We start from the raw sequence: 15,898 nt of genomic DNA, 5'->3' as shown, positions 1-15,898 counted from the left end.
AAAGTGTTGGAGTAGCTAAAATTGTACCCTTACTTACACTACACTAACGTACAATCCGTATGTACACAGTTTACTTGAGTTTATTGATATAAGCTTGGAAATAGCCAAATGTCTATATTGTCTTACGGTAGTCATGTATAAGACCGGATGATTTTATTGGAATCATAGGAAAAAGTTGACCTTAATAGGTCAACTCAATAAACTCATTAACACACACTTGTAAAACTTGGAAATAATGAAAAATTTCCTCAAAATATTAAATCAGTATGCTTTAATTGTTTGAAGAGCTTTCGATCGCGGTTCGCAGAAGTCCATATCACCGTGTCGATCGATATTTACTACACGTTCATATCAGCATTGTATTAGTCACGAAATACCATCGGAATGTCACATTCTTTCAAAGAAAGTAACATACTATATAATAAATTAGCTTTTAAAATATTCTGCGTTCTGTTATTTAAACCAAATTGACCTTAACAAAGTGGTCTTAAAGAATAAATTAGCCAAATTAGCTTTTAAATTATAATTCACGGGCAAATACAAACAAATTTAAGGCATGCTTCAAAATATTTACAAATTCCGACCAATTACAATTAAATCAAGCTAGTTAAAGCATTTAGTTTAAGCAAATTGAAAGAGATGAAAAATTGAGTAGGATTCAAATAATGCTGGTGTTGTTATGACTTTTACCACCTACGGGTAAAATATAATCACACTTGACCCAAATATTGTTAAAACTAGTCGGCAATTGTTTGGGAATCTCTGGCTTAGTGTGAATTTACAATATATTTTACACAATGTTTTATGAAAATCGACAAGGCATATTGTACAAATCTATAAAGTCGAATTTTTTCCATAAAACGGCTTAAAATAATAAAGAATTCTAGCTTAAATTTACATTGGCATATGTAATACACATCCAACATAAATACGGCCGTTACCGATGAAAGATATGTCAATGCCAATTACGGCATAAAAACATACCCAAAACCGAATGAATTTCATTTTGAACACAAGCAGATTGCTTCGGAAATTTAACATACGTACAGACGAAAGCGAAAGGCGCTTTTAGGGTGTGTCATACAGTCAAACACGGCCTACCTTGCCGCTCAGTTGAGCCGATCCGTTGTGAACTAGGGCACAGATCATCGGAGGTAGTTCAGTATCTACACCGCCGATAACACTGAAGCCAAAACTGCCCCCGACGTTACGTTCGATTTCGACGGTTTTTGAGTCCGACATCGTAGAGACATTGTGGTTACATTAAGCCATTGTTTTGAAGGATCTCAGAAAGATCTTTGAAGGTCAATTACAAGAAAATCCATCAAAACCTGCCCTGTAAAGATCATATGTTTTTCGACGCACAACATAAATATTCAAGCAGAAGCTGTGTATGTCTATATGGAAACGGGTTCGCAAAATTTCGGGTAAACATCGGCCGTCGACTATCGCACGAATTTGGCCGATAGCACTCGGTAATATACCCCACTGAGCTACATATGGGTACCCATCACTGGAGTTTAACTTTTGTTCACATAATGAACAAATGGATCAAAATGTATAATATATATATTATTTATTGTAAAACTATCTCTAATTCCTGATACTGAACTAGCCGTTTGACATCTTTATCATTTCTTATTATTGTGTTGGGCAGCTTTCTAATCTTTTTCAACTTTGTTAGGTCAACATTCAATTCGGCAGCACAGGTTTCTTTCAATGCTTCATACTTTACGCACTTTTGATCCAGTTCAATTTCAATAAAATCTCTCTCTTCAGAGTCAGCAATACGACACTTCAGGACTAATGCAGAATTGTTCACAGCTGTAGTGCACATTTTGTCCAAGGTCACCACTTCGACATTGTCAGCATCATTGCATGGTGACATGCTACCATTGAATGTGATTTGGTCTGAACTTGGCAAACCACAATCTTGTGTTGCAAGACCCATCTTCTGGATGCCAATTCTAGTAGCAAAATCTTTTGGACTTTCAGAATAAGGGAATGCAGGGTTTAAGAGATAATTTGGGACAAATTTAGTGATTTTCTCTTTTGGTGTGCAACTTTCCAAGTTTGAAAGCTCCACTGCATCTGACAATAATAAAAGTGAATGTTTAGGTTATACTCCTTTATGAAAAAAAACTGTTTTTCTTCTAAGTAAAAGCTAGATCATTAATGCCTAGAGGTAAATGAAATCTGCCAAAAAATGTTGTACCCAGGTAGAGGTAAAACTAAATCTCAATCAAAGCATGTACCAAAACAAAACCAGCTGTGAGATACAGTACTCACATGACTTTTTAAACAAGTTGGGGTGATGTACCCACTCTGTGAACAACATCTGCCAGTTATTAATACTTACTATAATTTGAACTGCAATTCTTTGTATCATTTCCTTCTTCACTTAACAAAAGAAATTTGATATCCTCACTTTGGGTTACATCAGCTGCAAGTTCATCTTTAAATGAGCGAATGCTTGGATTGGCACCATGCTGCAATAAATAGGTTACAACATCCTTATGGTTTCGCCTGGCAGCCCAGTGTAGTGGAGTCCATCCATTGACTGAATTTCGGGAGTTTACATCAACCTTCGCACGGACCAACACACCAACCTTCTCCACGTCCCCCAAGCAAGCCGTCTCTCGCAACAATTCCTCCAAATTTTTATAACTTTGCATTTTGGAACAGAATTTTTTAAAAAATGTTCTAGGCGATTTCAGAATGTGATATTTCAAAACTCAAGTCCCCAAATGAAGTCGATTATACGACGATTAATCAATCAAATAATTTTCAATTTTCTTTCAATCAATGAAGAGTACTCATAGTGCTCAACCTAGTGATGGCCGATGGGCGATAGTATCGGCACAGTGGTATCGGTAGTCGGTACAGTGGTATCGGTATTCATATCGATATTTATGATTTGGAGAAAATATCCATACTTACACCAAGTAGTAAAAAAATTTCAATACTGAGCCTACAGTATTTTAGGTGACGTTGTCTACCAAAAAGTTCAAAAAGCAAAAAGTATAGAAATTTTGAAATTTATCGGCCTTCTATGTTCAATTTTATTGCTGAACATGTTAACAATTATGCAAATTAATATTATTGATATTATTGAATAAATGCGCAGTATTGTGAAATAACAAATTTGGAAACCTCCCCCAACACCTCCGCGCGCTCAGTGCCGTTATCCGCGATATACCTGAAAGCCTGGAAACGGGGCTGTGCCCGAGGAATGATCAATGGAATTTAAGAATAAAATTTCCCTATTTTAAATGTCCAATCAGCGCTCAGAAAGTTTGTAGAAATAAAATCCGTCATATCTTTTGTCATTCTTATAGAACCAGTCGAAATTAAGTGATTGTGTTTTTAGTTCTATAAGAACTATAACTCTGATATAAATTTGAAACCGAAATAAAGTTGTTTCAACCGAGAAATTCTGAACTATACAAAATTCTTTTAAACATTTTAACTTATTGGAAACTCTTTTTATCTTCACGAAACATACCCCTTATACAATGACAAAAAACTTTTCTTTTTTATTCACCAACACTAAAAAAAATTTATACACTAATCTCTCATAATTTTACCAACTTTGCGAACCATTTCTCTGCAAGTGGAAATCCAGCCTTAATAAGGAAAAGAATACGTTTAATAATTCTTCATTTATATTCTTTAATTCCTCTTACAAAAAGGTCTTTTCACACGAATGTATTACAAAATTTATTCTCTTCTAAATTACAATGTCTTACAATGCTACAGTCCATATTAAAAAAATTATATAATCTTCATTTATTCCACTAAAATTTATACAATCGTCCTGTATCTTTTTGGTTTAAAATTGACCCTTTGCATAAAACATTTATAGTGACTAAGGAACAAATTGAATTTCCAAAACTTGTTTCCAAAAATGTTGGTCATTGCATGAACGTGACTGTATAGCAATATGCAAAAGGGGTCGTGATTCTAAATATATACCTTGTATAATTACATGTCATAGCTTCCTACTGTACTATAGTACATTGAAAATTATTATCTACTTCATTTAAAATAATTATCAGATACAACATAGAAATATATACTCTTCAGCTATGATTCGCTAAAAATCAGTTTTACAAATTATATTTCTCCACTAAAAGTCTTGATAGTATATTATTGTATATATTAAACATATATTATTAATATATATCTTATCTTATAAGCAATCACTTGCAAATTTGTACACCAACCATGATTTCTAAAAAAAACTAAATAAAAATGTCTGCAAATATATTCCCTTTTCTATTCTTTTGTTTTTCTCTATGTTTTATTTAAATTTGTTTTATTAAAAGTTCCATTCTTTTAGAGCTAGTTTCGGCTGTCTGCCAAACCTTAAAAAATGTCGTCAAGAAGCTCTTGAAATAAAAATATATATTTAAGCAAAGTCGTCCTTTAAACGTCGTTCAATATCGTTGAATTTCGGTAAAATTTTCCTTTTTGGTGTGATCATATATAAACGTTGTTTACATTTTTTACTTTAACCTAAAGAAGTCATCTTTTTGGGCGAAAATATTTACGATTCTTGTAACAAAAAAGGTGTGAATTTTTGCTTGATATTTGTATCAAGCACATCGATTATGTGAACTGTATCAATGCTCAATTATTCAATGCCTAATTTAGTGCTTAATTCTCACAGTTCACTGCAACCATGTCAGTGTTAATTGTACTGATATAAATCCTTCAAATGGATAAAAAATAAGCGGAATTCAAAATATTTTCGCAAGTATGTCTTTCGAAAGTCGTTTTCTACGTGTATATGTAACGTGAAAAATACGTTATTCTTTACATTTTTTCATATTTTCTTCTCGTACTGAAAATATGAAATCGTTATGAAAAAGACGACAACTTATTACACAAAAGTGATCTTTTTGAAAATCTATCGATTGAAAATTGTACTTGTAGAAAAATAAAGAGACATTCTCTTTTGACAAACCCAAACGGGAAATAAGAGTATCTTTACTTTAAAATGACTGATGTTTTGAAAATCAAAATGATCAAAATAACGTATTTCTCACATTTCATGATATATATATATAGTTGCCCTTAATGTATATCCCAGTTGATAGATAAAAAAATTATTACCAAAATGTTACCTATGCCTATGCTCAATTTTGGGCTCTACGACAATAGTACCCAAGTGCCTTGCATTTTTCACATAAATGCTGCGGGTGTTCCTTCGCCTGATCTGAGACATCAAGTCCGTCAGGTTTGTCCAGCGGTCTCTGCTTGTGCGGATACACGTTGATGTGACATTTCACACACATTTGTCCCATATTCGCCCAACTGTTTCCACTCATCCACTTACGTTTGCATGTGGGACATTTGTATTCACCAAAACACCGCTTCTTCCCCTGGTACGGTGTGAGTCCTTCCCCTTTTGGTCTCGCCTGTTTTAATGACATGATTAATTTCAATAAATCCTTATTAAAAATGTCTGAAGTTAGATACTTTTACTTGACTGCCAGTGTAGTTCTAAACTAAAGCTTTTCAAGCAGTTTAGAAACACAAAGTGCATGTGCAGTTGCCCATTGAATATAACTTTAAAATATGTTTATTTCTTAGTTGTAGATGCCACTCATGCTAGAAATAATGCCATGAGAAATTATTCAGCATCAAGAGTCATATCATCTAGTTTTAAAATGTCTAAAGGTATTTTAACTTTAATCACACGCCTTGAAGAGCGTGCCAGCAAAGAGCTATTTACCTGAGGACAATCTTTGATATAATGTCCCTTACAAAAACACAAATGACATAGGTAACCGTCAGGTGGTCGTCTCGCCTTCTTCGTCGCGTCTGGTGACACCGGGAGGTCATCAAAAAATCCTGGAGGATATGGTTCAAATGATTTCCAAGGATCCTCTTCTGATTTTGCCGGAGAAGTTTGAAAATCAGAGAGTTGTTGCAGCAAGTCGGCTGCGAATACATCAAAGATATCTTTACTGGAATATCTGTCGTACAGCTCCTGGAAATTGAAGAAAATACCATCAATCTGTGTCGAATCTCCTTTCTAGCTTCATGTTACCCAAGCGTTAAGCTTTGAAATTGCTGAAGTTGCAAAAAGTATGCAAAAAAATATAAAAGCCATCAATCTCGCAACAAAAATGTGTATAACAAATTTTAGCAAAATTGTAAACAATTTTTATTCTCAAGTTGCTCTAGAGATACCAATCACGACTTGGTAACAAGGATTTTAATTTAGTCAGGGGCAAAGAAAACATTTTAGGCTGTAAACAACCCAATAAGCACTCGTCATGGGAGTTTATATTAACTCAGATCATAAACAACTACAGTCAAATCCATCCCACCCGCGGACATATCCAAAAACAGAAAGAAGCTGCTAGGCAAATAAATAAGTCAATTATACAGTAGGCTGCTTTGTAAATCCTACTTCTTGTGATTTACTTAATTTTTAGCATCGTTCATCGAGTGCGTTTTTTTTTTAATTTTACTCCCGTTTTGACAGGTAATTTTCAGGATCTGATCGATGTCCTTCAGTGGTTTCCAAAAATTGACGCAGTAAAAAGTCATGCACATTAATTACAGGGTATATATATGGCTGTTGACAAATAGTTCGAATGAGCTTCTTACATAAACATAAACACTTAAAACTGCTGTGCCTATATGGGCATGAATGATGAGAAGGATGGAATGGTAGAAAGACCTCATGACTTCGAAAGATACGACATTTTGAAGAACCGAACCTGCATCTCTGCCGGCTAGACCAGTATAGCTAGGAAGTTTAGATATGGAACGGCTAAATTAATGGTTGGAGATTGCTTCACATTATCGACATGCTGTCCAATCATGAACATTTAGTACAGTTATAAAGAAGTTTGAAGACAAGGTTTTATGGGTGATAATTGCTTTGTTCTACATAACTGGAGAGAATGGGAAAAGTGCTCCGAGAGTTGAGAAAGAAGTTGCGTGGTTAATTAAAGAGAACAGCTGCTAAACTGGACCACTGAACTTTGTATATCAGTGGTCTACAACTTCAAATCCAGTCCGGGACATCTGCAAAATCTTTCGCAGTCATTCGTGTTCAGATCTTAAATATTTTTAGCTTTTTACCATTCAATAAACTACCGCTTCCAACGAGTAAATAACCTTAGCTCAACATTCATGACGCATAGTATTTAATACATAACGCAAAATGGCTGCTTAGGATAACCATTTCCGACTTCTGACACAGGCTAATGGTATGCGTATAAAATTATTCGTGATGGCAATGTTCGTGAATGAAAACTATGGAAAGGATGCAAGCATTATCGCAATGAAGGGTATTCGTCTCGCTCACCACCCCCTCTGGCACTGTGAGTGTCAATGCTTGTTTGTCATGATCCAAAAATAAACCGTCCCAGTACCGGTGCACCGCATAAAGGCTTGGGTACAAAACGGCCATTCTCGATTTATCGGCTCAGAGGTTTAAAATTTTTTTGTCATTTTATGTCAATCGGTTTCATGGTGGGTGATATTCAATGCGAGCTTAACAACTTAGACCAACTTAGACCGCTCTAAAATTAGTATATACCACACGAAGTTTAAAGATTAAGTATAAATACATGTATACTAACAATATTAGTTTGTTTTAGTAGCTTGAGGGTGACCGACCTTGACCGGGACACGCAGTCTAACATTATTATAGCATATTTATAGTCTATAATGTGATTTAATTGCGGTCACTTGAGGGACCGTCTGGCAGTGATGACAGATTTCGATTGTTTTGAATTGACAAAAGTCAATTACGTTCGTCAACAAAATAGGCCAATGACGTTCAGTCTGAACTTAAACAAGGTCACGAAAATTTTGAAATTCTCGCTTTGAATGACCTTGAAACTCGAGAAGTGTAATAATCAGTTCAACACCATTTGCTCACGAGAAGGGATATTCATGAAAGAATCTTTGAAAATACAGTATGAATTTTTCTGAGGATTCTGGCGACGGAGTAATCGGTCATTTGCCACACCTTATAACTAAATTTTGGCCTTTGTACTTTCACAAATTTTCAAAAGACAAAGGTCAACAGAAAAGTCGAAAAATGTTGTTTTCTAGCCACATTTACACAAATAAACAATCTCAGTATGTGCCTCCTAAAGTTGTGAGAAAATTTGCCTCAAAATGCCCAAGTCCTCTCAGTTTAAACTTGCTTCCTACCCTCTCTGCTGTCATGCTATTTGGTCTAGCAACTTGATTGAATATCCATTTCCCCCCATTACCGGTTGCTCAAAGAAAACCTGTTCCACAGGTTTATTCATATCTGGTTCCTGCCCAGAGCATGCTTGTTTTCCTACTGAAACTGTATCTTAGATAACACACAACTAAGTTGACAATTGTAAATTTTACTGAAGTATGTTACATTTTTAACACATATATAGTTGGTTCTGTCTATTCATGATCATTCATTCCATGCAACAATAGCGAAAACAAAACTTGCGAAAGCTACAAAGTTAATCCGTCGAGAGCGAGCACAAAGCAGCACTTATGAAGACTTAAAATTTTTTTAGGGAACGAAAGATGCACAGTTCACCCGTCAAAGATGAGAGGCTTGAAATGAATAATAAGAAATACTTCAGTTGTTTTCCAGATGTCAATTTTGCGACTACGTTTGATATCATGCGCCTTGAGAATAAGCGTATTCATGCTTCTCAATTCTCCCCCCCCCGGTTTGTTGAAATTTTACAATATTTGTTGTGAAGACGTGTATGAGGCTTTCATCATAGAAAATATAGCTAGCATATGTTCGTTTACGCTGTAGGGGAAAATCAATCAGACAGTACACCGCTGTGTGAGAGTAAAGACAACAATAACGCATTTTCACGACCTTTAATTAACTTTGAATGCGTGTGGAAATGTTCCAAAACTCAATGTTAATAATTAAGACGTTCAACAGACGTTAGTAAAATAATTCTTGGAATTTTGATCACGTCTTTTTCATCTCGCAAATATACGACGTTTTTCCTCCTTGCCCATTTAAAGAATTTAAATCTACTGTGTGACGCCAGTTGATTATGGGATGTCTTTTAAATCAGTCACACAAATATAGAACTTTGCATGTATGCATGGTACGTAATGATCGTAAACTATGAGTAAATTTCATACGCATAAAAAATAATCACACAAACCGCTGTAGAGGTGGATATCTGCGCACTCAACACTTACAATGCAGGCGTGTGGTAATGGATTTGTGTTAGACGTTCAGAATTACCATACGCTGCGCGAAATGGGAAGTCCTTCATTGCAAAGAAAACAAGCTTTGATTTGTAAATTGAACTTGTCGACAGGTTTACATGATCTGAGCCGTGCCCGCGAATTTTGCAAAGGAATCGTGTTAAAAAACACAGCAAAATATAATTAGAATAATTGATAACTTGTGTAAATGTCTGAGTTTCGAGTCGTGCTGAGGTTCACGAAAGAATCGGTATTTTGATGAAGTCTCGATCAAGACGTCACAGCATGGTAAAAAATATTGGCTTCTCAGAAAAGTTATTTCGTTACTTAGTTTATGTAACCAAAAAAATGCCATTCTACGAAAATAATTTCTGGATGTGAAGGGTTTCCAGGGAGGAACATATTTGTTGGCAAGTCATGCTACACTGACTAAACGACACCGCAGCCATTAATTTAATTCAGATAAGCATCCATTCAGTTAATTCAGTAAGTTCAGTTAATTCAGACGACCAAATGATAACATATACTGTATATTTAAGCTATATTCAAATCATACAAGATAAAAGTACTTAAGATAGGTTGCTTTTTAGGTACTTCACAAATCGCGTCCAATTTCAAATAAATTTGAGAGACCTTTGACAAAATAAGTTTTAGATAGAAGATTCTCTTTTGAAATGAAGAAAGGTATTTTCATTTGAGGCCGGATTGTAACTCGCCATGTAATTTTCTCCTTTTTTACGCAAAGGTTATGACTGACAAATGCAGGCTGTTCAATAATATATATTTTGCTCGAGTCTAGACATTCTGTATCGAATTCAAAGATCCACCGAGTAGGAACACTTGACATAAACACTTGACACAATCACTCGGACATTTTTCAGTCATCCAATGAAACATTATTGCTGCATGATAACACAACATTGCCATTGTGTCGGTTATACTTAAAACTTTCAGAATATTAATTGCTGCATGGCAAGCATGTATTCATGGCTTTTCATGCGTTCCAGGCGATGGAAATCAGGACTTGTCCTGCAGTATATCTTTCCGCAAGGCTCTACGACTTAATATAATTGAGGGGATAAAAGACTCTTTCATGCACAAATCACATGAGTTTCAGTGAAATTCGATGTTTATCGTTTGCTAAATTATTGTGTCTACAGGCAGACCTTCTCATGTGTATCACATCCGTCAAAACTCGGAAATGCCTCCTATGTTATAAAATTGATGTTTAACAGCCATACAAGATTAATTGGTACCGGCAATGGTACTTTGTACTTATGTCTGGAGTGTAATATAACTGTGAATATACCAAACAACGTAGTGCGAGATAAACAAACACAAAAAATACGTGCATGATTTAGATCAAAGTACGATACCTGTAATGATGGTAAAGAATATAGGAAACATCGTTATATAACCTCGTGATTCAAGAAAACTAAACAACATCTCACTTTTCATGTGTAATCGCTTTATGTATTCTTGGCGGTGATTGCTATTTCGCTTGTTTGTTTTCTTTTTCATATAGATTGCCGAAATGGCAGTTTCAAGCGTTTAAAATAACAGTGTTCTGCTTTAAATCTTATATCGTTTGAAGTGTGTTTTTGAATATACACTCAGGTCATCATTGGGACACGAAATGTGTAGCAGAACAAATTATGCAAAATATACCCTAGCTCAGTAAAACTCGGGAATTCATATAATATTACCGTAAATTACTAAATGAGGATATATTATGAGCTTATTTTATCATTACATGAAACCTGGATATGCAAAACACTTTGTGCAAAACATCATCTAGCTAATGAAAAGTTCATGCGTAGACTAACCTTCCAACAAAATATAAACAAATAGATCTTATGCATGGGTCTTTAAAAAAACGACAGTGTCATTATTTTATCTGTATTATGAATACAACATATTTTTTTGAATTTCCATCAGTGCTCATAATTTGCATATTTCATTATATCTTTAATACTGCATGCTTGTAAATATCTTATAATTATTTTTTACACTTGTTAATATTATTTCCTTATAATAAAAAATTCGAACTGGCACCCTTTGAACTTGTTTCTATAGGGACTTAAATTAAAGATTTAGGTCTCCACGTCAACGTCCCTATAGCCCCTCATTACTGTCACTGTTTTTTTTAATTTTTTGAGCGTAATAATATAAAAAACCCCAAAAATGCCTTCAGGCAAAACTTTATTCTCAAAAAAAAATTTGCAGCTAATAAGAAATCGATGCAATAACATTTACTTATAGACTATTAATATCCTGATAGAAAATTTCAATCAGACCACAGGAGCCCTATTGATATTTAGTAACCGGATTCTTTTAGCAAGATAAGAAATATAGATGTCACCTACAAATTTATACATGAATAACGTCCCGCAGGGGACTATGCATGGCTGTGGTTAAGCTATTAATTGCTTATCTACGATCGAATCGAGCAATCTCTGCATGAGAAATTGAATTGAATCCAATAAACGTACATATGGTTTCTATTGTTTTGGCCTAAAAAGTAAAAAGGGCCAAATATTTAAGTCAAAACCGCACGCAATGGCGGTATTTTTTTCTTCGTTTATTCTTATTATAGCTTTGGTCAATTCGTGGGGATCCTAAGAAAATCAATAACTTTATACATGCTCGGATTAACCCGGTTCCATACGTCCTGCCGTTTGCGCCGAATGGTTAAGGCACGCGCCGCACACACACATAAGAAGCGCTTAGAAAACGTAATGCAATCAGGAAATTTGGTTGGAAGTGATTTCTTTTAATACTCTGAGAGATTTCCGTCCTATCAAATGGCGCTTTTTTATCAGACCTTTATATATAAAGCAGCCTGTTTGTTTCATCTAAATTAAATAATGCGTTGTCAACCCGAAGGATCCCTTTCAACAATTGATTAAAACAAGATAATAATCCGGCTACTATACGGAACAAAGCAGGCACGAATTAGGGCAAAATATAATACGTAGTATTGAATTAGGGTCAAGTCATTACTAATTAGTATCGTTTCTAGTTAGGAGATGACGTTATGGTACCTGCTTTCAATAGTACCAATAATGCGTACGTGCATGACTGGTACTAATAAGAGCAATGAATATGAAGAAGAAGGAATATGATTCACCCTGCGATATTTGCTAGGTGTTTGCGTCATATTGCAGGAAGCACTTGAACTAAAAAAAAGTTTTCATCTATATCAAATTCGTGCTAATCCACTCAAACAATATTTATAATTGAGATTTATATTAACTACCTTAACTACCACATTAGAAATGAAGAAGTTAAGTCTTGATGAAAAATGCCGAGAAATGCATAAATATTTTTATGCCTTAGTTGTGCATACATGAAAGCTCGCAAAATAATAGGCCTTTCAACAAATCAAAACCTGATATTTGCTGTGATCAATAATATTGTAAATATAACGATGCATCATATTACTTAATAAAGAACGATTATATCACGCTGAAAACATAAACAATGCCTTGAGGTGAATTTATAGTACGATTGTTTACTTACAGACAATCTCTGTCTTAAAGTGGATGCGCTCTCAACCTAATTAGCATAACGTGCGCAAATGTTGATTCAATGCGGAAAAATCGAGAGCTATCGAGCTTGCCTAAACTTAACATGGAGCAATTTCAAATCATATTTACTTTCCATAGCATTGTATATGTTTCCGTCGTAGATGGGGAGTACAAGGGGATATATATTTAGACAATAAATTATTGTCTGGTCTAATATAAATAAAAAAACATGCAAGCATACCAACAATAAATTATTCTATCCGTAATCTATCGGATGTAGTATACCCAATGGCATCCTGCCAACGAATCAATTCATATATCACCTAATATATTATATTATGCTTGCGTTAACTCAATATCACAACGCAACGTGGCTTAGTTAACGCTAAGCCCATGCAGTATCTATGTTTAGAGGTCAATGGATATGTGATGAAAATTGCACATGAGTGAAACTGCCGCGCGGTTAATACGCAATCAAATATACTTTTTCACCGGCTTGCAAGGAATGATCGACACATATAATATCATATCGTTCACCTGGCTGCAAATCGTAGTCGCGCCTTTTTAGGGGATACTTAAGGAATCGATTTGCGATGCATGCTGATTATCTCAGACTCTTCCACTTTACTTTGTGTCCCCGAGAAACAAATACTGATATATGCAAAGGCTTCTATTCCTCCTAGGTCACAACATTACTAAAACATCTTTATTTAATAAGCCACAAAAAGCCCCAAAACGCCTAAAAGCTTGTGAGGATTCACATTAAAATGATGAAATCTTTCAACAATTAATGCAAACATGACATAAATGCAAGTATAGAAAGCGTTTGAATTGCATTGACATGTGTAGATTAACCATTTCCCAACCTGCAATAAAATCATCCCATTGTATATATAGAACAGACATAAGCGGATGACACGTAGTGACAATGCTAGTGTTTGATAAGTCTACTTCTTCTTACTAGGGGTACATATTACGCGAAGGCACCCCGATCTATATTTATATACATATAACTTATATCAGCGCGTGAAATCTTGCTATCTGCGCAATTAAGGAGATATATAACGAACCTCTTTGGCCTCCGTCTTATTGAAATTGAAGTAATTCCTTGAATAATTCGATAACAATTGTGTTTCCATCATCTTGTAAACCAGCGCAATGTCCTTGGCCTCGTTGCGAATTTGCGCAAGTGATTATACGCTTCAAGGTACGGCAGTTTTGCGTCGAATGTTTCGTTTTAATAAGAATTTGTCAATGAATGTCTCGCTGTTGCCTTTTATGTAATAGTGACGTTTCCTGTAATCATTTTTATTTCCGGTCAATCAATTTTTTTACGACCAGCCATTTTATTATTATTAGTTTTACGCATATTGATACCTATTTAAAATTACAGAATAATTATATAAAGCTATAAAGTTACAAAATTTGGGCTATCGAGAATCGGAGTAAGACTTCGTGATTTGATTTCTACAGTGAAAAATTGCCTATAATAACACTAGTAACATATAAGGACATTTTAAAGTAACAGTGAAAACAGAGAATAAATGTGATGGGTTGGAAGGGTATGTGCATAAGGGCAGTTATAGGAAAAACAATTCTTTCGTTAGTGAAAAATGTTTAAAAAATATGCTGTTGGCTTTGGGAGGCAAAATAAGAAATCATATATATATACTGATACTAAGATGGTAACTGGAGATTATTTAGCAATATTTTGAATCAAAACTTGTGAAAAACAACCCCGAAAGGAAACCACGAAGACAAAATAGCAGAAACAAATTTAACCTGGTCTAAATAGACAAGAGAATAGCGGGTACGAGATAAAGACTCTGTAACGAAAAATATGGTCACATCCAAACAAAGGTCACCCATCAGAGCTGGAAAACTGCTCTGAACGAGATAGGATTTTCTCTCGCAGAGTATACGAACGGGCACATATGTAACTAATATCATCGCGGCCATTACTAGGCATTGCAGCAGACCGTATTAATATCATGAAAGAAATTTATAGCAAATGTGAAAATTGAAATCGTTTGTCTAAGGTCAAATGCACCCAGATTATTACTCAAGGTCATTCGATTCAACTAAAACGTCGTGCTGTGAGGTTGTCTAACGAAGGCCATACATCATACTGCGCATAATTTTTCTGTTAAAAATCATTGATCGAAATAAACGAATACCAAAACAATAATAAAATAAATAAACGCGCAATTTCCGTGCAAATGGTGTTATGTAATTGTCTTGACGTATATATACACACAAATACAACGTTATTGCCTTCCCATGTTGCCTTCTAGCGAAAAAAACTTAAAAATCATCAATTTCACTCGATTTTAATAGTATCATGATCATCATTTTCTGTGGTACTTTCTGATTGGTTTGGCTGAAAATTCGTTGAAAAACTGGTCGTATACGTTTATTACGGTAGAGCGAGCTTTCTTCAAAGGCAAAGCCAAGGTTGCGCGCGGGTTTTTTGGCAAATCTCCCGATGATGGGTTAAATCATTAAATTTAGCTGCATGGGCTCATCAGAGACCTCCAGCAAAGAATAGTTTGTTTTTTATACGTCCTGATTTCTACCTCCCTTTAAACTGATACATTAATTGCGAATTGCTACAGGAGAGGAAGGTTTTAAAATATATACGTCACACGTCTAACGGAAGAATATTCTTATATCCATGCAATCAACTTTAAAGCCAACTGTTTTGCCAAAATGAAACATGCACGCATTAAAAAATCACACGTGGCTCAGTGGCTGTGACAAGCTAGTCACGGATAAGAAAATATCAAAATATACAGGGCCGTATGCGCAGGGAATTTTTGATAGGTGGGCACTAATAACTTCACTTAAATCAATATAGTAATTTAAAAATTATATGATACGTCTTCTTTATAGGGGAGGGCAACTGCCCCTGGCACCCCCCTCTTTGTTGTATACGGCCCGGGAAATAAATTATATATTGACTATGCAAATAGATAAAGAAGCGGGGGCATTCTGGTGTTACTAACGGTACTGAAAAAACACGGGTAATCAATTCATATAGATGCAGTATCTCCTGAATATACTATATCTAATTCTGAAAATATATCCTGAAAATAATATCCAATCCTGAAAATATACTATATATGGACCAGTGCATGCATAAAGAAGCCAAGATCATCAACGTTAAT

The 15,898-nt window shown here is 35.0% G+C and overlaps 2 protein-coding genes across 2 annotated transcripts; both read right to left on the bottom strand.

Moving 5' to 3' along the window:
- Positions 1 to 1,573: 1,573 nt before the first annotated feature.
- On the bottom strand, positions 1,574 to 2,876 carry LOC114531121 (ankyrin repeat domain-containing protein 40-like). The gene is made up of 2 exons (XM_028552769.1): positions 2,360 to 2,876; positions 1,574 to 2,091 (listed from the first exon to the last, which is right to left on the bottom strand). The coding sequence occupies exons 1-2, from the start codon at positions 2,673 to 2,675 to the stop codon at positions 1,577 to 1,579; spliced, it is 831 nt and encodes a 276-aa protein (XP_028408570.1). The 5' UTR covers positions 2,676 to 2,876; the 3' UTR covers positions 1,574 to 1,576.
- Positions 2,877 to 4,000: 1,124 nt separating this feature from the next.
- On the bottom strand, positions 4,001 to 14,082 carry LOC114531086 (zinc finger CCHC domain-containing protein 24-like). Its single transcript, XM_028552728.1, has 3 exons — positions 13,802 to 14,082; positions 5,741 to 5,998; positions 4,001 to 5,423 (listed from the first exon to the last, which is right to left on the bottom strand). Exons 1-3 carry the CDS (start codon positions 13,871 to 13,873, stop codon positions 5,142 to 5,144), a joined length of 612 nt encoding a protein of 203 aa, XP_028408529.1. The 5' UTR covers positions 13,874 to 14,082; the 3' UTR covers positions 4,001 to 5,141.
- Between the last annotated feature and the right edge of the window lie 1,816 nt (positions 14,083 to 15,898).

The sequence above is a fragment of the Dendronephthya gigantea genome, unplaced genomic scaffold (assembly GCF_004324835.1).
Source record: "Dendronephthya gigantea isolate DGI-Jeju-01 unplaced genomic scaffold, DenGig_1.0 000068F, whole genome shotgun sequence".
Lineage (NCBI taxonomy): Eukaryota > Metazoa > Cnidaria > Anthozoa > Malacalcyonacea > Nephtheidae > Dendronephthya > Dendronephthya gigantea.
Note: the sequence above shows the minus strand (reverse complement) of the source record. Positions and strands in the feature narration are given on the sequence as shown.